This window comes from Lachnellula hyalina (assembly GCF_007821495.1).
Source record: "Lachnellula hyalina strain CBS 185.66 chromosome Unknown contig00024, whole genome shotgun sequence".
Lineage (NCBI taxonomy): Eukaryota > Fungi > Ascomycota > Leotiomycetes > Helotiales > Lachnaceae > Lachnellula > Lachnellula hyalina.
In genome coordinates, this window is record NW_022157138.1 from 73,907 (window position 1) to 95,570 (window position 21,664).

At 47.5% G+C, this 21,664-nt stretch overlaps 8 protein-coding genes across 8 annotated transcripts; 4 read left to right on the forward strand and 4 right to left on the reverse strand.

Moving 5' to 3' along the window:
- Positions 1-500: 500 nt before the first annotated feature.
- Positions 501-2,054, reverse strand: PGGT1B (Geranylgeranyl transferase type-1 subunit beta; the record flags this gene model as incomplete). The annotated part of the gene is given in 4 exon segments (XM_031146637.1): positions 501-887; positions 901-927; positions 1,054-1,416; positions 1,464-2,054. 4 exon segments carry the CDS (start codon positions 2,052-2,054, stop codon positions 501-503), a joined length of 1,368 nt encoding a protein of 455 aa, XP_031007735.1.
- Positions 2,055-2,564: 510 nt separating this feature from the next.
- On the forward strand, positions 2,565-3,329 carry ILM1 (the record flags this gene model as incomplete). The annotated part of the gene is made up of 3 exons (XM_031146638.1): positions 2,565-2,702; positions 2,820-2,955; positions 3,070-3,329. The coding sequence occupies 3 exons, from the start codon at positions 2,565-2,567 to the stop codon at positions 3,327-3,329; spliced, it is 534 nt and encodes a 177-aa protein (XP_031007742.1).
- A 191-nt stretch (positions 3,330-3,520) lies between these two features.
- Positions 3,521-6,949, reverse strand: psidin (Phagocyte signaling-impaired protein; the record flags this gene model as incomplete). The annotated part of the gene is made up of 8 exons (XM_031146639.1): positions 3,521-4,264; positions 4,313-4,437; positions 4,489-5,326; positions 5,374-5,683; positions 5,734-6,098; positions 6,136-6,231; positions 6,423-6,713; positions 6,821-6,949. 8 exons carry the CDS (start codon positions 6,947-6,949, stop codon positions 3,521-3,523), a joined length of 2,898 nt encoding a protein of 965 aa, XP_031007743.1.
- Positions 6,950-7,778: 829 nt separating this feature from the next.
- On the reverse strand, positions 7,779-8,235 carry cox-23 (Cytochrome c oxidase-assembly factor cox-23, mitochondrial; the record flags this gene model as incomplete). The annotated part of the gene is made up of 3 exons (XM_031146640.1): positions 7,779-7,836; positions 7,942-8,049; positions 8,144-8,235. Coding segments are annotated over 3 exons (258 nt in total), but the record flags the coding sequence as incomplete, so codon positions are not given.
- Positions 8,236-10,339: 2,104 nt separating this feature from the next.
- On the forward strand, positions 10,340-11,558 carry LHYA1_G001661 (uncharacterized protein; the record flags this gene model as incomplete). The annotated part of the gene is made up of 3 exons (XM_031146641.1): positions 10,340-10,737; positions 10,793-11,102; positions 11,151-11,558. The coding sequence occupies 3 exons, from the start codon at positions 10,340-10,342 to the stop codon at positions 11,556-11,558; spliced, it is 1,116 nt and encodes a 371-aa protein (XP_031007703.1).
- A 1,236-nt stretch (positions 11,559-12,794) lies between these two features.
- Positions 12,795-14,994, forward strand: LHYA1_G001662 (putative RING finger protein; the record flags this gene model as incomplete). Its single annotated transcript, XM_031146642.1, has 5 exons — positions 12,795-12,938; positions 12,992-13,111; positions 13,163-13,255; positions 13,305-13,545; positions 13,598-14,994. 5 exons carry the CDS (start codon positions 12,795-12,797, stop codon positions 14,992-14,994), a joined length of 1,995 nt encoding a protein of 664 aa, XP_031007702.1.
- Positions 14,995-15,717: 723 nt separating this feature from the next.
- LAC12_0 (Lactose permease) lies at positions 15,718-17,637 on the forward strand (the record flags this gene model as incomplete). Its single annotated transcript, XM_031146643.1, has 5 exons — positions 15,718-16,711; positions 16,765-16,844; positions 16,900-16,961; positions 17,014-17,324; positions 17,432-17,637. Coding segments are annotated over 5 exons (1,653 nt in total), but the record flags the coding sequence as incomplete, so codon positions are not given.
- Positions 17,638-18,482: 845 nt separating this feature from the next.
- LHYA1_G001664 (Altered inheritance of mitochondria protein 6-like protein) lies at positions 18,483-19,871 on the reverse strand (the record flags this gene model as incomplete). Its single annotated transcript, XM_031146644.1, has 2 exons — positions 18,483-19,473; positions 19,531-19,871. 2 exons carry the CDS (start codon positions 19,869-19,871, stop codon positions 18,483-18,485), a joined length of 1,332 nt encoding a protein of 443 aa, XP_031007708.1.
- Positions 19,872-21,664: the final 1,793 nt, after the last annotated feature.

Consider the following 21,664-nt stretch of genomic DNA (forward strand, 5'->3'; position numbering starts at 1 on the left):
TAAGTTTGAACTTTTCTGAATCGCAAAAATATGATATCGAGGCAGCGATTTGATTGCCTTTTTCTGTCTTTTCAGTCATTGCTCGGGTTCCTGAAAGTCAGAAATGGTTCAGTGACCTGTAGCTTGACTGCTTTCCCCTCAAAGATTATGCTTTGGCGAACAAGCCCTTCCAAAACTGTGCTTCCTGCTTTTCTGTTCCGTCGCCGTTTGGGTGACCCATCGTATGAGAGCGTCATTTGATATTCTGAGAGCTCATGTCTCATGAAATATGGAAAATATCACGCTTCGTCCGTTCCTTCGATTTGGGAGAAGCTGAACCATTTCCAAGTTCGGGTAGTTCTGGCAATGAACTTTTGTTTACGGCCTCTTTTTCTCCACCGTAGTGTCTTCTAGCCATTTCAGGGAAGGAATTCCAGCTCCAAATCCGTAAATTCGGGTTGAAATTTCCTTTCCAAAGTGGCACTGCCATCAGACATTTATTCCAGCTTCATTCGTTATCTTCAAGCTGGCCCAACAACGTCCTTGATGGACTTTGGGGGCTCTTCACTCGACGCCATCTTCTCCTTGAATTCCGGATTGTCCTCTCTGATAGATATCGGGTATCCATGCTTCCAGTAGATCTTCCTAGCGATCGAAGCTGTTTCTCTTTGCTGCGTTACTCTTTCCCTCTGTTGTTTGCTGACGCATAAAGCCGAATCAAGGGGTTTTATCCCTGGCTCCTTCATCACTGCAAGGGCGGCGAGCCCTAGGTAGCTATGGTAGATATCTGTGGCTGTTAGACTTGCAATACTCAGGGAAGAATAATAATGAACCTGGTGGATTTCCGGGATATTTTCCAAATCCTCCAATCCTGTGTTGTGTCTGCTCGAATAGAAAGCGACGAATGGCTTCAGCATTTACTAGTTTGGATTTGTCCTCTCCAAGCATCTGTTGAAGCAATTAGAGGAAAGTCTATAATGAACTAAAAGAAGCTGGCCTTACATCTAATGAACTCACAACCCAGAACGCATAACAAGTGTCAACACTTTTGTTGCAGCGACCATTAAAACCTACCAATTCTTCGTCTTCAAGGGACAAGCCTGGGACTAAGGGTGTATCGTTGTGGATGCCGGCCAAAGCCTCTCGCTCGGTTTTGTGTGGATCTTTAGGTTCGTCCTCCTCTTCTTCATCTCTGTATCCCACTTGCCTTGAGACAAGCCATCGAATTGTTGCTGGAATATTGGTAAGCCCAGGAAGTAGATCGCCCTTATTTTCAGAACTTGGTGAGGATGGTAGTCGATTGAGGAATGAGAACGACGCTATTGCACAATAAGTGTAACCAGCTGTAGATCCATTAGAAAACCGATTTTCAATAGGATGGGAATTCTCACCATGCGCCTCATGAGACGAACTTTCGGAAACTCCACCATCATATGTCTACCTTTGTTAGCCCCAATCCCTATCTTAAAACATAATATACACACCTGGCCATTCCTCAAATGTCCCACCAACCCCTCCACATCAATGTCCCCTTCCACCTTTTCACCAGCAGCTACATCTCCCCTCAAAATCCACCTCACAGCAGAAGCCACGTAACAATGCCTCATATCATGCCCACCCTCCACCTTCCCATCCACCGTTACCAACTCTCCAAAACTCCCATCCTCCCGCTGCAACCTCCTCAACCAGTCCAAACACTCCTTCCTCTTCACGCCCTCCAATCCCCCGACAAACCCCAAGCTCAAGATCGCAAAATACGTAGCCGGTAAATTCGCCGGATCAATATCCTCCCCATCGCCATACAATCCATCCGGATATCTATGATTCGGCGAGCCGCAGAAGCCGCCGTGTGGATGCTGGCATTTCAGGATCCAGGCTCTGATCTCGGCTTGTTGGGAAACGGGGAAGGTGTCGGGGCCTGCGGAGAGGAGATCGAGGGCTGAGAGGATGAAGAAGCCGAGGGTCATGCGCGAGGAGTCGGTGGATGTGTATTGGGTGGGTAGGAGGCTAAGGAGGCAGCGGCGCCAGTAGGAGATGTGTTTGTCTTTGTCAAGGTGGGGTTCTGATTCTTCCATATTGGCTGTATGATGAGATTATATAGGTTTGACTGAAATACTATTGTTCCAGAGTTTATATGGCTCAAGAATTTAAAGTTGTTGTTGTATAGTAGGGTATTTTGAAGAAGAAAAAAGGAATATGAGCAGCAATGTCCAGCTTCTCAAGATATTATTGTATTGGAGCTCTCTCAAAACGGATAGCGGCGGCAGCAGTACCTTAGTGTATACTTGTAAAGTCTTGGACCTGACCCCGACCCCGACCCTGAACCGAACCGAGCCGGAAAAACAATAAACCCTAAAAGCCACTTGGTCCGTGCACCATGCACGTGTCTGCGTTTTTTACTGAAACCCAGCCAAAGATCGATCATGCACTGAAGCCTTTTGATAAACATTTCATTCTCCGAACACCAAATCATCTATTGCACATCCGCAAATACTTATCTAGCTCCACTCTACTCTGCCATCTCCTTTTTATTATTCGAAACAGAAAAAAAAAAAGGGATAGGAAAAGAAGGAAAAGCAGACAGCATGGCGCTCATATCCGCCGCAACGATAATAACCTCCCTCTCGCTCTTCCACATAACCCTCGCCTTCTTCTTCCTCACGAACCCGCACCAGATCGCCGATCAGACGCTTGTGTTTATCCTCGGAGAAGCGATGGGCTTGGTATTTCTCTCTCCCTTTCCCAAAGCCTGTGCATCCTGGAAGAAGAAGAAGAAGAAGAAGAAGAAATGAGATAGAAAAAGGAAAAGAAAAAGACTGACGTTGTTAATGAACAAAAAGCCAGAATCCAGAACCTTCGAAACACAATCCGCGCCCCTCGCCTTCCTCGCTGCCGTCCTCTTGTTCCTGGGCGTCTCGGATCTAGTAGCTTGTTCGCTGCCCGAGGAGATATATTCCTATTTCTGGGGTTCGCAGAGTAATATTCCCATTCCCAATTCCTTTCCTCCCCTCCCCCCTTTTCCTCTCCCCTCCCACCCTCACTCTCAAACATTTCCCGTATATTTTACACCAGCTAACCCCCCAAACCCAGCCCCCGCGCGCCTCGTCCTCCTCTTCGCCTACACCTTCTACTCTTTTTTCTTCTCCGCCAAATCCCCCATGTACAGCAACACCCCACAGATATACACAGCTAGCAGCTGGGGCGAGGGCCTGAAGAACAGGGTGTTTTTCACGTGGGCGTTTGTGGAGATGATTACTTGGTTTTGGGTCTTTGTGACGCTGAGGGAGGAGAGGAGGGATGTGGCGATTAGAGCGCAGGAGCGTATGGCGGCGGAGGCGGATAGGTTATGAGGGCTTTGATATGATTTGAATAAATGAATAAATAAAAGGATTTACAGATTCATGGGATTGTGTTTTTGAACGAATGGATGAATGGATGGAGAGGAGATAATGCGACGTGATGATGTTTGATTTTCATATAAAGCAGCTTTCTTTTGTCCCGTTTTATTTACTTTACTCCAAACCCTGCTCTACTACCATACCTATACCTTCAGCCACGAAAGCCCAACAACAGAATCCCGCCAACTCTCCACAACATCTCCAGCCCAGAGCTCCAGATGCGATTCATCGAGCGAATCTCTCAGCTCACACAACACAGATACGTCGGCATCGGTGCCATCAGGGCCCTGTAACACACTATCCAGCACTTTATCAATCAAACCCCCTTCATCCAACCCCTTTTTAATGGCTACACATTTCTCTGCAACGGTTTGCAAGAGCCGCTGTGCCGCCGCGGCAATCTTCTGGTTCGCTTCGCCTTGGCTTTGGCTTTGGCTGCCAGGAATGTCTTTCGCCTTGCTTGAGAGGTAGACGCTGAATTTCGATGCTGTTTTACCGGCTTCATACCCTGTGTACAGTGCATGTAGTGTGCATGCTAGCGCAGGGACCGGTGCCTTGATATTCTCTACAAGAGACCGCTGTTCTTCCAGACTCTCGCACAACTCCTTGTTGTGCGATTCCAACTGCTCCGAGAATTTTTGATCGGCCCAGCGTTCGCGATCGCAGACATCTTGGATGATGAGGGCCATGGCATCGTAGCTCTGCCTGGTGAGTTCTTCTGGTTGCGTGAGGAGATCCCCGGAGGACTTGGGGAATTTCTCAGGGGGAGAAGCGAGGAATGATTGCAGTGCGGAGTGGGATGCAGCTTTGCCTCCTTTGTCTTCTGGGATTGGTTGCAAGAGCTGTGCCAACTTCTCCGCTGCGAGATTGATTCGCGTTCGATAGTCCTAGCGTTTGTTAGTAGATCATAGCAAAGGGAAGCCATAGCCACATACCGACGAGGCTGGTACAAATCTACACAGCTCCTCGAATCGCGGTCCTTGAGTACACTCAAAGTTCGGAAACGTGGCGTAATCATTCGTGTCTGAAAAGGGAGACTCTGAGGCTTCTAAGTTGGGTGCTATGGGGCAACAAATGAGCTTCGTTTCAGAAATGGTGTAACAAAACTTACGAAGGATATCGAAACCGCCATCAGAAGCACCTGATTCAGTCTTCGATGGTATCAGACCAGAGATTTTCCGGCTTTCAACAACAGACATGGCTGCTGATAAAGTGCGGGATAAAGTATCCAACACCTCCTTAATCTCAAATATGGAATTGTAGCTACCATGCTTATATGACAGCCATATATTTTTGCTGATTTGATCTCGAGAATTCCTATACATCTTTTGCTGCTTTTGAAGGCTCTCAATAGGTGTTCGGTATGGCGAGGAATCCGAAACGAAGTGTGAAAATGGGTGCGGGTGGAACGTCGATATTCTATCAAATAGGGTATATGACAAGGTATCAAGCTGGATCTGTTTGAGTCCAAGACGTTTATATGCGTGCATAGCCATCGAACCACACCCAAGGTAATAGTACAGACGAATTAGCAATAAAGACATTTGAAAATTCGGCTGCGAGTGTGTCAGGGCGTACTCTAGCAGCGCCGTAGCTTGCAATACATATGAAGCTTTAGCACCTGAGAGAGGTTCAGAGTCTTCGGTACTGGCTAGTGCTAGTTTGAATAAACACATAGCAGACAATAAACATAGATCGTCAGCTGGATGGGTATCTGTCGGTAAAAGATTCCAGGCAGCTCGTCCTCCATGGACTGCCGCAAGGTACGATTTCGCAGCATCTTGCGCGAGTTGTCTGAGCGACGATGTCGAGTATTGCCCGTTTGAGCCATTGCGGCTAGATTTGTACGCTGCGCCTGCGCGAATTTGGTATTCTGGCAGACTGCTTGTGAGAAGGTACCTCAGCTTGTATGTGTTGATAAGTTGAGTGATTCTGTTTGTGGTCTTGATCTAGAAAACAAGTCAGCGCGTGAGTACACGAGATATATTAGACGTACGTCTTTGTCCTCTTTGGTCTCCTCGAATATTGCATCTTTTAAGATAAGCTCCAGTAATTGTTTTCTATCCTCAACATTCAGCTGTTCTACGAAAGGTCTAAGGTCATTGTACGCTGTGCTCGCATTCCCATATTTCTGCAAGTACTTGATAATCACGGGGATTCTGTCATGAGGTTGAGCTTGGAATGGCGAGCTGCTGACGAAAGTTATTTTGACCAAGGCTAGTGAAGCGTTCCGCTTCCAGCTTTTGTCAATTTCGCAAGCTGGATCTAAGTGAGCTTCAACTTCCGCAATCACAGCGTCCTTAGGCCTGCAGCTTTGTTACTAAAAGCGTTTGAACATATTACGTATGTGACTTACTCGTGATTCCGCAGCTCCACAGCTGATCGTATAAACGCCTCCCACACAATCCAGTCACTCAACCCGGATTCCGAAAGCTGGCCAGACTGATCCTTAGTTCTTGCCCGTTTGAGCAAAGATTTGGTTGTTTCATACAGCTCTTGCCACTTTGCGGCATTTTCCAAGAGATTCAACTTGAATCTCCACAGTTGCCATTCGCCTTTTGCAACTGCCGACTCTGGTCCAAGCGTGGGATCATTGAGAAATTCTAATCGCTGCTCTGGTTTCCCAAGAGCTTCTGTAACTCTATGCAGAAGAAGCAACTCTTGTGGTGTCTGTAGTGACCGAATTGGCAGCTTCTTTGGATCCTGCCGGGATCGGGTTAACTTTGCCCATTGGGGACGTAAAGGAGCGTCGACTTACTGTGGCTTGTTTGGTCGCAGTTGCTAATTTTCCGATTTGGGCAAAGGCCAGCGAGCCCCATAATTTCCTCTGCTTCTCTGGATATTTCTCAGAAATCTATTATCGTCAATGAACTGTCCGTATCAAAGGGAGCCTAAGCTCACCGAATAGAGAAACATAGATGCAATGTTCCAAAACACATATGAATGATTACTTGAGAACGTCTTCTCTAGACTATTCGAAATCTATGACAGTATTAGAGTTCCGAACCCAGAAAGCCTTGGATTTCTTGGAATTTTCGAGCTCACCTGCTTAGCATGCTCCAAATCACCCTTTCTAAGACAAGCTTGAAAGCATTTCAAGCTCAAATCTTCATTCTTCGGCTGAGACTTGACACATAGCCATCTCAACTCCCCGATAATCTTATCCCAGCTCTCCTGAGGCTCAGGCAAGACCTCCCCAAAAGCCTCATCATACAACTCCACCGTCTCTAGTTCCGCAATAGCTTTCTTCTTCTCGGCCAACTCGTCTAGATGTAAAAGTACAGCCTGCTTCTCCGCTAATAGCGGTGATCTGGACCGAATATATATTTTCAGAGCCTGTGAACTTCAATGTCAGTCTCCTGAAAAAATGTGTTTAATCACGTGAGTGATCATCTCAGACGTAGAGATGAAGTTCAAAAGCAGAGATGCTGGAGAAGACAAACCTCAAAATAATCAGTTCGTTTCTTAGCTAGCCGCTTGTCAACCAGCTTCAGGGCTTGCTTGAAGTTGCCGGCGTCGATAGCGTTCCAGATGGGGACGTCTTGCCGATCTTTGAGCATCTGGTCCGCCATTATTGCCGTATGTGATGCCGGTTGACAGGTTCATGCGGCTCGCACCGCAAGAAAGTATTTCTAGAATCACGGGAGCGTCCCACAATCGGCGTGTTGTGCTGTGTCGTGGCCGAGGCAGGGTAGGAAATACCTTACCTTAGTGATGGTGGAATTTTGGTACAGTAGTGGTTTGACATGATTGATTGGACCGGACCGGTGTGGTGAGCCGAAGCGAGAAACCCGAATTCGGAACGAACAACTCGAGGAACTATTCCTAAACACTTTAACGCTATGCTGCCCAATGGGCATTTCCCATTGAGATGGATTTTGCATTTAATATGCAGTTATACTCGACTCCAATATATTTTAGATTTTCAGTTGACTGTTTTTACACGGCGAATTCATTCTCTCAATTTTGAGACCATCCATATTTTTTCATCCCCACCTTCTCCTCCATTAAAGCAAGACTACCCCAATAATTGAAAGATCAAAAGTCTCTTATCTCATCCCGTATAAAGATGCATGACCCGCTTCTCCAGAACAAGTTTTACGTCGTACCCTTATCTTACAAGATGATCATATGATACAAGGTCAAAGTCAAAGGACGGCTTCCTCCAGTCGCATCATCCATGTGGAGTCAAGAGAACCACGATCCCCCGCCTTTCCTCTTTTCTTCCCTTCGATCGGTAATCTATGTCATTGTCAGCGGCGTACATTGCAAAGAAAACTTGCAGAGCTGTGCGGAGCTCCGAGCCAGCCTCTGGGAAGAGCAAAGAAGCATAAATTGCTGAATGGCTTCAATGGAGGCGGCCACCAATGATCGACAAGTCTAGCTTATCATATCACACACAGCCCATGGAGGAAAGATTCCACGACTTACCCATTGCTTTTTGCAATCTCGATATGCCCTAGTGTCACATTAGCTTACCCGTTCCACAGGAATCGTGTATAAACAAGCGTTTCAAGATAAGAGTTTTGTTAACCGTAGAGAGAAACTGGCAGGAAGCACTCACTGGAAGTAATCAGTACACATGTCCCGATCCCCGCCGTTCCGGTGCAAGCACTTCAGACTCCTGTCTGCGGCTTCCTGACACGGGTCGAAGAACTTTGAGAAGCTTTTACTGTTTGTTCACATTCTCATCAGCTGAAGTTCGGTGCGTGTTTGAGTCGAGTCGCGTGATCAGAGACCATCTGAACAAGGAAATGTAGATTTACCCCTCAAACTTCTCACTCGTCTTCTCGTCCCAAGGGCCGCGTTTGGTTGGTGCGGGAGAGGAAGAGGGTGAAGGTTCGTCTTTGGACGACATGATTTGCTCGTGGTTTCAAGGTCAGGGGCAGGATTCAAGTTCAGCCTCGAGGTCGAGGTGAGGTGGTTGGCTCAATCACGTTCTGGCTGACCGCCCAGGAGAGTTTTTCGCTTAGTCTCGTTTGGGGTTAGACTACGGCTACTTATCAAGCGTTATCCAGTTGGGAGATGAAGGTGGCGTGGCTCCGTGGTATGGGTGAGGCATGACATCAACTGGTGAACTAGCTCCTGTTTTTATGATTCTTTTACTCGTACTCGTGCCAACATACTTGTACCTACTTACAGTAGAATATTGAATTGCTATCTTGTTGGCCATCCAATTAGTCGGGAAAAGAGTCTTTAACTCCCTTGAGTTAGGTAGACCCCGCATTTCGGGAGGATTCCGCCGAATGAACTCAAGTGTTTTTCTATTCTAGTCACTAGTGTCTGTCGTACTGTGCGGAGGTACCGACCGACGGTATCGTATTTGATTCTTGTAAGTAGTGTCGAGGCTCCTTATCAAGTGTTTCGTTTCAGTACGAGTCAGCAGTTTAGAATACAGCTAGTCCCAAGACTAATCAGACTAGAACTAGACGGAGGTATCGCCGCTGGAAAGCATGGCAATCATGCGTGGGTGGGTGTATGGTATGGTAGGTAGTATTCCGTTACACTGGCTAGTCGACCAACCAGCGGTGAAATGTAAATAATATAACATAACATAACACAACACAACACAATACGACAAAATACGACACAATACAGCACAACACAATATCGTAAATACATGCCACCAACTCAATTGCCTCGTTCTCCGCCGACGTCTAAAGATGGTTATCATCTAGTCCATTTACCTGCAGCATGCGTCCGTTAACGGCTGCTGCAGCTCTACCGCACGACGTTCTTTTATCGTTTCGTGTTCCATATCGGGTCATTAGATCCAGACGCTTTATCACTCCCCGCTCTGGTCAGCTTCCCATACCTTAGCCCTCCACACCAGTTCTCCAACTCCTTTCCTTTCCCTCCACTTTTGATTCTACGTGTCTCCACAATCGCGCCTGATATGTTGCGTTTGCTAATGTGTACCCAGCCTTGACCAAGGCATGTGCCAAAGTGCCGAACAATGACGCCTGCCTGGTCTCTGTGGCTCAATCTGATCTGCGCAGAGCCCCCCGATTGGCATCACGTCTAGACAAGCGCTGGATGGTTACGATGTGACCGTACAACACTATATCCATTTAGAGAAAGGAATTCCATACAACCCTCGCCCGCCGCGCACCTTGCATCCGCCATTCAACCGCCCCCTACTGTAGTTTGCCATCCTCCGAGCAATTGGTCCAGCCTTGCGGACTGGCCAGCTTCATTGTAAGGATTTTGTCCGACCTGTCAACCAGTGCCTCATTTCGCGTCGATAAGGTTGCTGTGCAGCGACGAACAGCGTGCAAAGTACCGTGGAACCGTCTCCATAACCACTCTTGCATCCATGAGTGATTTGTGAACGGTGAAGAAGACCCCAAAAGAAAGGTGTGGAGGCCGTCAACAAGGGCAGGATCGGATCAACAAGGACGTGCAAAAGTCACGGCTGATCAACCCGTAGCCGATTTCCTAGGTTGGACTGGATCACTACGTGGAGATATCCAACTCCAAGGAAGCCAAGCACATAAGAAAAGGTGTGGAGGATACAACAGGACTGCTCAGATATATAAAAGTGAATAACAGCTTCTTATCTATCGCAACGTATTCACCCTCATATTACGAATATCAACGCAATTCACTTGACTCTAGAACAAATTTCAAAGATCAAAACTTAATGTAAGTAAAGAAGCAACAACTATCCGTCGTCACCATCTTCAAGAACTTTGGCCCTGAACGTCTTCAGTTATCTGTAGCACTTGACTTGCGATACACTGGCAAGACCTTGAACTGTACGCCTCAAATTCCCAAGTCGCTATCAGACATTATCCCTCAGAGCGGGTAGTCCCTGTCATGTCTGGAACTAGTCCCACCCAGAATCATATCTTGGCGGACATCTAGCTTTCACACCTTCTTCATTCATCATCACTGGACTTGAATGATTGCTGATAGTTATAGACAGAACCAGTCTACCTACCAAGTACGCATCAACAAAAATGGCGACTGAAGGAATTTCGATTGGGGGTACCCCAGAGCGATTCTACTCCAACACCATCAACACACCTGTGGTCAACCCTTCCTCAAAAGAGACCCAAGAGAGTCTCAAGAGGTCCTTCCAAAAGTATCTTGCTTCTGAGCAGACCTCTTCTGGACCGCTCTTCATTCCAAGCAAGCACCTAGCTTACGAGGAACCAACGTACATCCACACCATGGAGGATATTGGATACTCCGCCAACAACGGCGTCTCTCCGATGGCTGTCTCAGAGCCTTTCCGACTCTTTAGTGAAGAAGCCGTCGACGTTATGAGAGACGAGATTTTTAACGTGGAGGCCGGAGATGAGTATACTTATGCCTCGAACATCGCTCCGAAGCAGCTTCGAGGCTATGCTCCTCGGTGAGTTAATTTTGTCCCCTCCACGCTTGACATGAGTGAATGCTAACGTCCATAGCCATGGCAAGTTTACGTTCAACGCTTGGAAGCACCCGGACACACTGGCCATTATCTCCAAGATCGCTGGCATTGAAGTTGTTCCTGTCATAGACTACGAGATAGCCCACATCAACCTTTCGGTGCCGGGAAATAAGAATGAGTTGAGTGGACCCGCAAATGACGACGATGATGCTATTGTCGGATGGCATAGGGATAGCTATCCTTTTGTCTGTGTCTTGATGATGAGCGATACCACCAACATGGTCGGAGGTGAGACTGCATTGAAGACAGGCACAGGAGATATTAGAAAAGTTCGCGGTCCATCTAAGGTAAGACGCATGTTCATGAAAAGTATTCCAGGTCTAACATGACGCTAGGGCTGTGCCGTTGTTTTGCAAGGCCGATACATAGATCACCAAGCCTTGAAGGCGTTTGGTGGTCAGGAGCGCATCACCGCGGTCACTTCCTTCAGACCAAGAAATCCCCACGTTCGAGATGATACTGTTTTGAACACCGTCCGACCTATCTCGAACCTGCCAGATCTCTACAACCAAGTCATGGAGTACCAGCTTGAGAATGCAGAGGCCAGAATTCGCGGTATGCTGAAGGACGTTCGTGATTCTATGAAAGCTGGCACCACGGATGTCAAGGCTATCAAACACTTTCTGGACTTTGAGATCAAGGCATTGCAGGCCGTGGACGCTGAGATTGTCGAGGAGTCCATGGTGGTCAAAGGACATTTGCCACCAGTCTGCGAGTCCGCTAAACGCAGGAAATCGGAATAGAAATTGCATTGGGGTTTGACGGGCCATTCGAGTATTTCTCGTTGTATTGCACGAAGCGTCGCTTAGGCAAGATAGGAATCTTTTTAATTTGGTGCTCTCGATGGTAACCGTTCTCTTTTGTCGCAGTGGGAGCCTTTTTCACATTGTGTTTGAATGCTTATTGCCTTGGGAAAATATGCGTTGATTTTCTTGCTGGGGTTTCCCTTATTTAGCGATTGAGCGTAGATAGTTACTTGCTTGGAACTGAAGATTCACCTTCTGCATACTGAGAAGAGTTCGGTCCGCCAGTGTGAAGCTCGAATGGACCCCTCTTAAATAAGAGGGTGTCTTGACATGTGTTTTGGTGGGACGCGGATGATGTGCCCCCCCATTGAAAGCTCTCGCGCAATTCGCCGATGCATTGCCACGTAAGGCGGATGACCTTAAGCATTTGATGCTACACGGCAGTCGTTTGGGATGGAGATAATCCAATGATGACGTCCTTGGAAGACATCATTTAGGAGTGTTAGGACCCAACAATCATCACTGGCGGATACCTACAAAAGGATAGAAAACAGGAAATAGGGGATGAGAATAGCTGATAGCAATTGGTTTTTCGGAGCAAAAGCGATGAGCATAATGAATATATGATTAATGAGTTATCGTCAAGTATGGCTACCACAATCGAGATTGATAGGTGGGAAGCGTGAGGTAAAATACAAAACATAGCTCCCGCAGGGTGGACCAGGGTTATCCAGATGAAATTATATATACTGGGAGCCCCTCTCCGGTAAGAGTTTTGAACGGGTCCGCATAAAGGCCTCGTTGCTTTGAACATGACTGATTAGTCACCTGCACTTGGAGGAGGATGTTGTAATGTCGTAAATGCTGCTTAATACGATAAATCGGAGGTCATTATTGAAGCTTGACGTTGGAATGGAGATAGGTGATGTGATTTTACCCCGCGAGCTTAAAAAGCCTAGTGGAAGTTTTGGAGCTGGTGGCTTACATAATTTGATGCGGCTGGTGCCCAACCTGGCCTGGTGAATCGACATTGATTCACAGCCTTTCATCCACTTCAAACACAAGAACATATCTGGATGCCTTTAACGGCACGCGTTTGTTTCTCCCATGTTCTAACCGCCACCCACACCACAGTATCACCAGTACGATTGTACTGATCCATACCGGTTCTGGGCTCCTCCTTACTCACAGCGGAAACTTTATCCGCCTTACTCCTACGTTGGCGGACTCACCATGGCTCCGCCCACTCCTGCATCGGCCTCGAGGCATACCGTAAAACACGAAGCTCTCGTTCAGAAATCTCTTGTACGAGGCGCAACTCCCTCTGCAGTAGACGTGGGAGCGTTTGCCGCGGAGACTACAAAGAGTGACCAGGAGGTGAGCTTTGAAAGCCAAGGCGGCTAGAGTCGTATGCTAACTCGACGATGTAGCTTGCCATTACATTCAAGGCAGACCTTACAAGTATTCGGAGCTTGGTAACATGTTCGATATGCGATCAGTTGCTGTACGAGCCTTGGACTTTAGCTTGCGGGCACACGTACTGCTACTCCGTAAGTCTCAGCCGTGCAAGCCTTCATACTTTATATTAACTGTAATTGCAGTGCTTGTGCAACTGGTTCATTCCGAATAAAAGAAAGAAGTCATGCCCTGAATGCCGGACCCGCGTCCAACAGATACCAGCTCCAAATTATCTTGTAAGTACCAGCCTCACTCTACAAGGGCCCAAGCTGATTATCCTTCCAGGTAAAACAAATGGTTGAAGTATTCACAAAACGGGGCGAGCTGATGCCCTCAGACGAATCTATCGACCAACACACACAAAAACGTTCCGAAGAAGTCGCAGAGGTGGACCGAGATAGAACTGGAGCTAAAGGGCTTTTTAAAGGAGCATTCCCTGTAGCACATGGTGGACATGGAGGCGTATGGAGGGACGAAGCGGATGACGTTTGGAGATGTCCCGAGTGTAACTTCGAGCATGAAGGGGGTTAGTTATTTACCAACCTTTCTTTAAGCTTGCCGCGCTGACTTGTCTACAGGGCCCGCTTGTCAAAACTGCGGATTTGAGATGGATGATGAGGACATCGACTACGGCTTGTACAGCGACATCGACGACGATGCCGATATAGAGCACATGGATAACCTTTCTCTCGACATGGAAGGCGAATTAGATGCTGAGTTTGACCTAACCTCCCCAGGAGCATATCTCGACATGCATATAAATCATCCCCGTTTTCACACCAGGTTCCCTAATCATATGCCACGGCCGATGAGTTATGATACAGATACTAGCGGAATGTACAGCGATGCCGACGATGATGAAGAAGGCTCACTGGACGGATTTGTTGCTCCGGATGACGAAGAAGAGCCAGGGCGGAACCCAGTCCGCCAGCCCTCTGATCAGCGTGCCATTGTTACAATTTCAGACGACGATGACGATGACGAGTCTGATGAAGGGGGTGCTGTCTCAAACCGAATGCCACGACGACGGGCCCGGGCTCATTTCAGTCCTACCCCTTCGGTCGTTACAGTGACCGACAACGGTGCAAATGATTCAGATGCTGGTGATATGAATAGTGAAATGCTACGGACCGCCGGATGGAGCCCATTAGATCAAGGGAATGACAGTGAAGTCGAAGAACAATTCGCATTTCGTGACCGCTACGGATACGAAGATTCTGATGACGGTCAATCAGATGAAAGCGATACGGAGACTATGGTTGGCGGCGATGAAGGCCGATCACGGGAGGATTATCCAGAGACGCCAACATATGATGGCCCGCCTTACATACCTCACGAGCACATCCCAGATAACTACGAAAGTCTAGATGAAGATGCGGATGATGATGATTCTGAAGCTGGAGATTCTAGTGTTTATGATAGGGATGGAGATACCGAAATGAGCGCCTCCCCGAGAGCTAGCCGTAGTGTAAGTGTCAATACTGACGGCTATGGCGAGCATACCGACTATCCTAGTGGTCCAGCAGACGAGTCAAGGTCGGAGCGTAGCGTTAGCCGCGTAACAGATGACGAACCGAATCCCTACGGAGCCGAGGAGTATCTCGGAGGTGTGAATCAATTTCATGACATTGAGGACGATGATGATGAGTCTGACGACCCTCGCCCGCCCCCACGGCGCCGACAGTTTGATCGGTTCAACCAAGGAGTAGCAATCCAGCAGCAATTCGATCCTCAGATCAGTAGGATGTTTGCAGATCATCAACAAAGCTTGAGAGGAGCTCATGATCCTGGTCGGATGGTCACAATGGCAGGTTTGGGTGAGCGAAACAGACGCACGACGACCTACCGCAACCAAATTCCACGTCGGAATGATCCGCTGAGAGGTTCTCGGTCCCCTTCCGCGAACAGAGTCATTGCTTCTTCGAACCGGCATTCACGTCCGCCCCGCCAATATATGTCGAGGGGTTACAACTAGTTATTTTGGTTCTTGACAATGCTACTAGCAAGCTTGGTGTTTTGGGGGAACGGAGTTCTGGCAACTTGAGAATACCTGGACAAGATCACTTATGAGGCGTTATCTAAGGTCAGCATGGCTTTGGCCTATGAATAAATGAAGCATAGATTTGTATCCAGATTTGGTTTGTGGTAATAACCTTGGACATGCAAGTTTCTCTTGCAACTACTAATTAAGTGATTGGCTTTTGGATGTTGTCCAGTAGCCGTAATGAGGAGCTTAATCAACCCATTTGCCTACAATCCTCAGTGTTGCATATGCATTTTTCAAACAGGTAACGTTACGACTTGTCAACAGTCCAGAGATGAGGTCGCTCAATCCACGGCTTGAAACTAAAGTTGACAGTCATGTGCTTGTAGGCGTCAAAATTCCGTCGCCATGGCTTTAGAATCGCCCTAATCCGAGTCGTTGATAAGCTCCTTGCGTCGATCATCAACCTGTTGGCGAGGCGAGCTCGGCCGGTCGGCAGGAGATAACTCGAGATACATCCTCAGAAGCTTGGCCTTGTGCTTCACACGATACGCTGCCGCAACAACTTGATAAGATGGCGATAAGAGATGTAACGTTCCTGGGGTATTGGTGGGGAAGTCCGTTAGTGTTCTCTTACTCTTATACCTCCTTATACCTCACCAGCAAGCTTCACCGCTTCAGCATTTTTCTGTACTGTAGGCTAATATGGCAGTTCCAGTCCAAGAGAATGAGCTCAAGAAGAGCATTACTGTCGCCAGCATTCCGGTCGAGAAATCTGTTACGCTGGATGCGATCAAGGAAATTGATGAGGAGGTCCAGTATGCTATTGCCAAACATGAATCTTATCTCAACCCCTGGTGCAAAGAGTCGCTTCTGCTGTATCTCTGCCTGCTCGTATCATTCCTAAATGCCACCTCGAGCGGTTTCGATGGTAGTTTGATGGGTTCCATCAATGCAGATCCACAGTACAAGTCCTTTTTCAAACTCAAAGAAACTGGAAGCGCAACAGGTCTCGTCTTCGTCCTCTACAATGCCGCCTCGACCATCGGATGCGCGTTTGGTGGTCCGATTATGGACTATTTTGGACGGAGGAGAGGTATGCAATCAGGGTGTGCTTTTACATTAGCTGGCGCGGCGTTGGCAGCTGGTGCGCAAACTCTTAGTCAATTCAAAGCCTCTCGGTTCTTGCTCGGCTTTGGTATTATCCTCCAGACGCTGTCGGCTCCTGTCTACGTGACGGAAATAATCCCACCGCAGTGGCGAGGCAGACTGGGCGGGTATTACAATTCGTTCTACTTTACGGGTTCCATCACGGCAACAGGAGTTGTCTACGCTACTTCTCAGTATTCCGATACGTGGGCGTGGAGACTTCCACTTTTGCTGCAGGTTGGTCCTCCAGTGCTCGTCTTTGTGGGCTGTTTCTTCATCCCTGAATCACCGAGATGGCTGGCTTCTCGAGATCGTATGGATGAAGCGGCTACTATTATATACAAGTATCACGGCGGACCTGACAATGAAGTCGCTAAGCTTGAAGTCAGGGAGGTGGCTCTGCATGTCAAGCTTAGTAAGCCACAGACACCGTGGGAGTACATTCGAGGCTTGTGGGATTATAGGGAGTTGTTCAATTCACACCCTGCGCGTTGGAGGACTGGGATGATTACGTTGATTACTTTGGCTTCGAGTCTGTCTGGGAACTCTATTTTGACGTGTAAGTGGTTTCTCGCAGCAAAGATTACTTGGTTGTGACTGACACGGCAATAGTTTTCCTACCTACTATGCTAGCTTCTGTCGGCGTTAAGACCGTCCGGAGGAAACTACTACTCACCTTCGCTTCCTCGATCGTCAGTCCGGCCTGCTCTTCATTTCTGTATGTTTGTTTGCACTAACTCTCAAAAGGTATCCTGCTCGGGTGCAGTAATCGGTTCCGCCACAAACGATTGGATCGGACGACGAACACGGTCAGATTCCCCTTCCCCCCTCCTCCGCAATCATCGCGCTAACATCCCATAGCTTCGTCTGGGGATCCTTCTCCCTAGCAAGCGCTCTAGCCCTCGTCGCCGGCATGTCCTCACAAGTAGCAAGCGCCACAACAGCGGGTGACACGCCCTCAAAGGCCATCTCTAGCGTCGGCATCTTCTCCATCTTCCTCTTCGGCTGGATCTTCAGCTTCGTGTATACACCGAATCAATCGCTGTATTGTACTGAAGTGCTGAACCAGGAGATCAGGGCAAAGGGCATCAGTCTGCATGCGTTGGAGAGTAATCTCGCCACGATATTCTTTACCTATACTACTAGCATTGCGCTTGGAGATATCAGTTGGAGTAAGTTAACAGTTGATTACCTTTTTCAATCTTCCATCCCATTCCTCCCATTCATTCCCCGGATGATTTCAAGAGTTGTGTGTGTTAATTATATTGAATTAAATTAGAATATTATTTCGTCTGGATCGCAGTAGATTTCGTAGCCGGCATACTATGGTTCTTCTTCGGCGTCGAAACATGTAACCGCACAATCGAAGAGCTGGATTCTTGTTTCGAGGCACAGTTCCCGCCGAGAGCGAGTTGGAAACGCACGAAGATTGTTAAGGGTGAGAATAATGAGTTGGGAGTTGAAATCGAGGGTGTTAAGGTGTGAGGGTGGAGGCGTTGCGGAGAATTACTTACGTGAGAGGAGAAGGCTTGGTTGATTAAGGATGGATTGCTTCGACTAGTCAAGTCAACACGTAAAAGCATATCGTGTTGACGGCGATCAATCACGGATCGTCATTCCGGAGGCAGCAATGTAAATTTCTGGGAAGTTGCTTCGTGAGAGCTAACCGGCACTTTGTGCGTACACCATACACGTAGGGCGCGGCGTATTAGATGCGGATTGGCCGACCGACACATCAATGTTCTGCTTCGTGAGAGTTAATCGGCACTTTGTGCGTACACGTAAGGCGCGGCGGATTAGATGCGGATTGACCGACTGACACATCAATGTTCCATTTCTGTCTGAGATCTGAATAGGCTTTTTCAAGGCTTCTATTGTCAATTGAGATTTTCCGTCGGGCCTTCTCGCTCAACCAATGCGTGCCTTGATATAACCTATGCCTCACTAGGAAACATATGGAGTCCCATATGACTTACTGTCGTCCGGTAGTCTGGTGACAATTGCTTCCCTTCCATGACTCAAAACTCTCTCACCATGGCTCACCTCTAAGCAGTGGCACGTGATTATATGCTTCGAGGATCGTTGAACTTGAGCTCATACAATGTAGTGTTTTAAGATATTTCCCACAATCTCATTGACTAACACAAGTGACAACTGGTGCATTTATAAGCTTGTTCTTGATTTAGAAGCGTACTTGATAACTAAACTACACAAAAAAAACTTCTAAATCTAGGAAAACATCTCAGGGGTATCATTTTACAAAATGAGCTGGTAAATCTGACATAACCATCAGGCACACATATACAAAGCAAAACAAAAACGTTTACTTATTAACCGCACAGGATAAACCCGGCCACAACACAGTAATCCCAATTCCACCTCCCCGCACTCTCCAAATCATCAGCATTCAGCATCGCCGTCCCCTCATTCATCAACGTCTTCCAGACATAATCGCGCCATGGAATAGGCCAGCTAATCGTATCCCAGTACCGATCCTTGAGACCCTTGTCGCTCGCTGCCTTGATCTGGTCTTTGACGATCTGCAATTGCTTTGAGCTGAATTTCCCGCCCCAGAGACGTCCTACTGCTTTCGCGAGGGAGGTCGAGGCGTAGTAGGAGTTGGTGGTGTTGTATTTGGGGTCTGAGATTGAGGCTAAGGGCGCGTCGAGGAAGATGTCCCGGTATGTGGAGTTGGAGATTATGTCTGAGTACTGGGCATTTCCGGATGCGACGATGGTAAGGGGGCCGGGAGTTAGAATGTTGTTTGTATATGTAGTGAGGTAGCCTTTGTTTCGGAGTGGTTCAAGGGCGGCCAGGACGATGGGGAAGAGGTCTGCGCTTGAGGATTTGAAGTCCAAGAGCAGAACGACACTTTCATCTGGTTGCGTTTCAAAAACTCCGACTGGACGGTTTTGGTTCTGAGAGTCTTCGTATGCTCCCAGCTTGTTTTGGTTGTCGAGGATTTGTAGAAGGGGGTCGAGGTAGAGGTTGCTTAGTGTCCGTTGTGCAGTGAGGGATTTGGACGAGTGGCCGACGAGAAGGACTTCTTTGCCGTTTCCATCGTGGCGGACCCAGATGTCTGCTTCGACGCCTACGCATCCAACTGCTAAGGCTTCGTAGAGGGGGACTTTCCTGTGATAATCGTTATGACTATGTATTTGGATAGGTGATATGTCTCTGCTGAAGTCTTGAGGCCAAGGTGATAGCAAGCGTAATGAGTCACTGGGCCTTTGCCAGTTTTTAGTGATTGATTGGAGACCATTTGAAGGCGTCTTTGGTGAGAGTCGCTTGATCAATGCGATCACGAGAGCGTACCACGTCCTACGAGCGAAATTTAGCTTGAAATACAGCAATGTAATGTGTGACGGGGTTACAAACCCCACAGCGATGCTTGCCAAAACGCATAGAATGAAAATTATCAACAGTATGCGATTGCGGTAGGCTTTTCGTCGAGTTGCAAAGCCAGATCCAGGCTTGTATCTGAGTTTTCTGCCGACTAAGGACCTCCAAGGTCGGTCACCCTTAGGTTCATCATATGATGACTGAGAAGAGGAACGAGATCTTGTGGGAGGACTTAAATCAACAAGATCAACAGGTTGTTTGACTCGTAAAAGTTTCCTGATCAAAGTTCTGAATCCCATTATTGAGAAGAAGAATCCTCGGTAGTCGTAGAAGTCGAAGATACTGAGTGCAATAGGACAACATATAAGGGTGGACATGGAGTGATAATATATTTAGACTTACTGACCGAACACCTCTCATGAGATCCCTTTCTAGACCACTTGTGACTAGCAGGTACGACCAGCACAGCCCATAACGGTAGGAATTTTGCCTGGCCCCAACGTTGGAGCAACGGCGCAACACAGTTTTGGAACCACCCAAGTGATTTCATTGGCTAGACCGGAAACAAACATATTAATTGGAGGATTCAGCCTCGAGCTTTCGGGGGAGAAGATGCATAATACCACTCGTACTTGACGTTATATATCTACTGCAGATATTAAACTCACTTGAGGGGGTGTAAGCAGGCTCGTCCTGGATAGAAAAAGCGGCACTCATTTTGGGGCCTTTTGATGTGCCACTCGACATGGAACAATCATAATTGGCGCTGCTTTTTCGTCCTGTCCAGTACGGGGCAAGGCTCTTGTTAGTGTGAATATAGAGATCTGTGTCTCATGTAGCCAACCACATGTACCCCTGGTAAAACAATCGGGGTGTACCCGTAACATCGGACCTTTGTCCTAGGCAAGGCTAAGTTTCTGGGGATAAAGGAAGGCGGCCAGGGGTAAGACGCAGCAGCAGACCGTGGCTTAGGTGGAATTGAGCCTCAGATCTGCATCTACATCACCAACAAAACGGGGCGGATGAATCCTTCATATGGCAACCATTGGCTACTCATAAACATCCGAAGAGGTTGCCATTCTTGGACAGAGGACGGTCGAAATGCTGCTGCCTGTCTTCCATCACAATAGCAGTACGTACCTATGCATGAAGAGTCCAATCGTAGTGTGTGTGGCCAGTGTCTCAATTGGTAAGTGTGTGCGAGTGCGAGTACTGCACGTAAAGGCATAGTACAATGGTAGGATACCTAATAAGGTAGGTAAAGATCCTTTGAGCCGCAATTATTCCTAATAATACACGGTAGACAGTATGCGGCATTACTGTAGTATTTTAGTATATTATTAGATATAAGATGGGTAGCACGACACCGTGGCTTGTGTTCAGCTCAGCCTGAGGGAAGAGGAAGAGAAGAGAAGAGGGAGGGAGAAAAGTAATCCCGCTCCTAGGCTGCATGTGATAGGTCATGTGCCCCTTGAAGGCCGTGATATTGGAAATCTTGTTTGATCTCCCTTCTTTCGTCCTTCGCGGCTCAATTTGTTTCTGTTTCTGTGTCATCCAACTTGATATTTGCGTACCTACCTGACTGTGGAGGCAAGTAGTCTTGCCTTCTCAGCTTCGTGGCTTTACCTTGCATCGTTTTGGAGGTGAAAGTTCTCCGATGTACAGCTGGGAATGCTTGCTGGCTGGTTGTTCTATTTTCTTCGTGCGTTATATTATCATCTCTAGTCGCTTGAGTCTTCTCTTTTAGTTGTCTCTGTCGTCTAGTCGTCTCTGTCGTCAGTTCGTCATGATCTGGTTACTCTATGTGGACAAAGTCACGTGCCGTGTTGTTCTTTTTGTGGGCCCGGATTATTCCTACATCTGTTCGTCCGTATGTATCTATCAAAACATTCCAAGCAGAAGAAATGGATAAGTCCAAGCTTTTCTCGATGTTAGTAACACATAAACTTCCTGGGTGGTATGTGTAATTTATATATGAGGGGTTTTAATATCAATTTTGTAAAGTCTTTGCTCAGACGTGTCTTACTTGCCAGACTACTGAACTAGTATGATATGTAGATATCTTGAAAGAAGTACTCACCTCGAGGTCCTGGAATTGTCAAGTATAACTGTCTTTTAGAATATTAGCAAGCTTTCAGCTTTCAAGTCAAAAATCGTCGAGTTCTTAGGT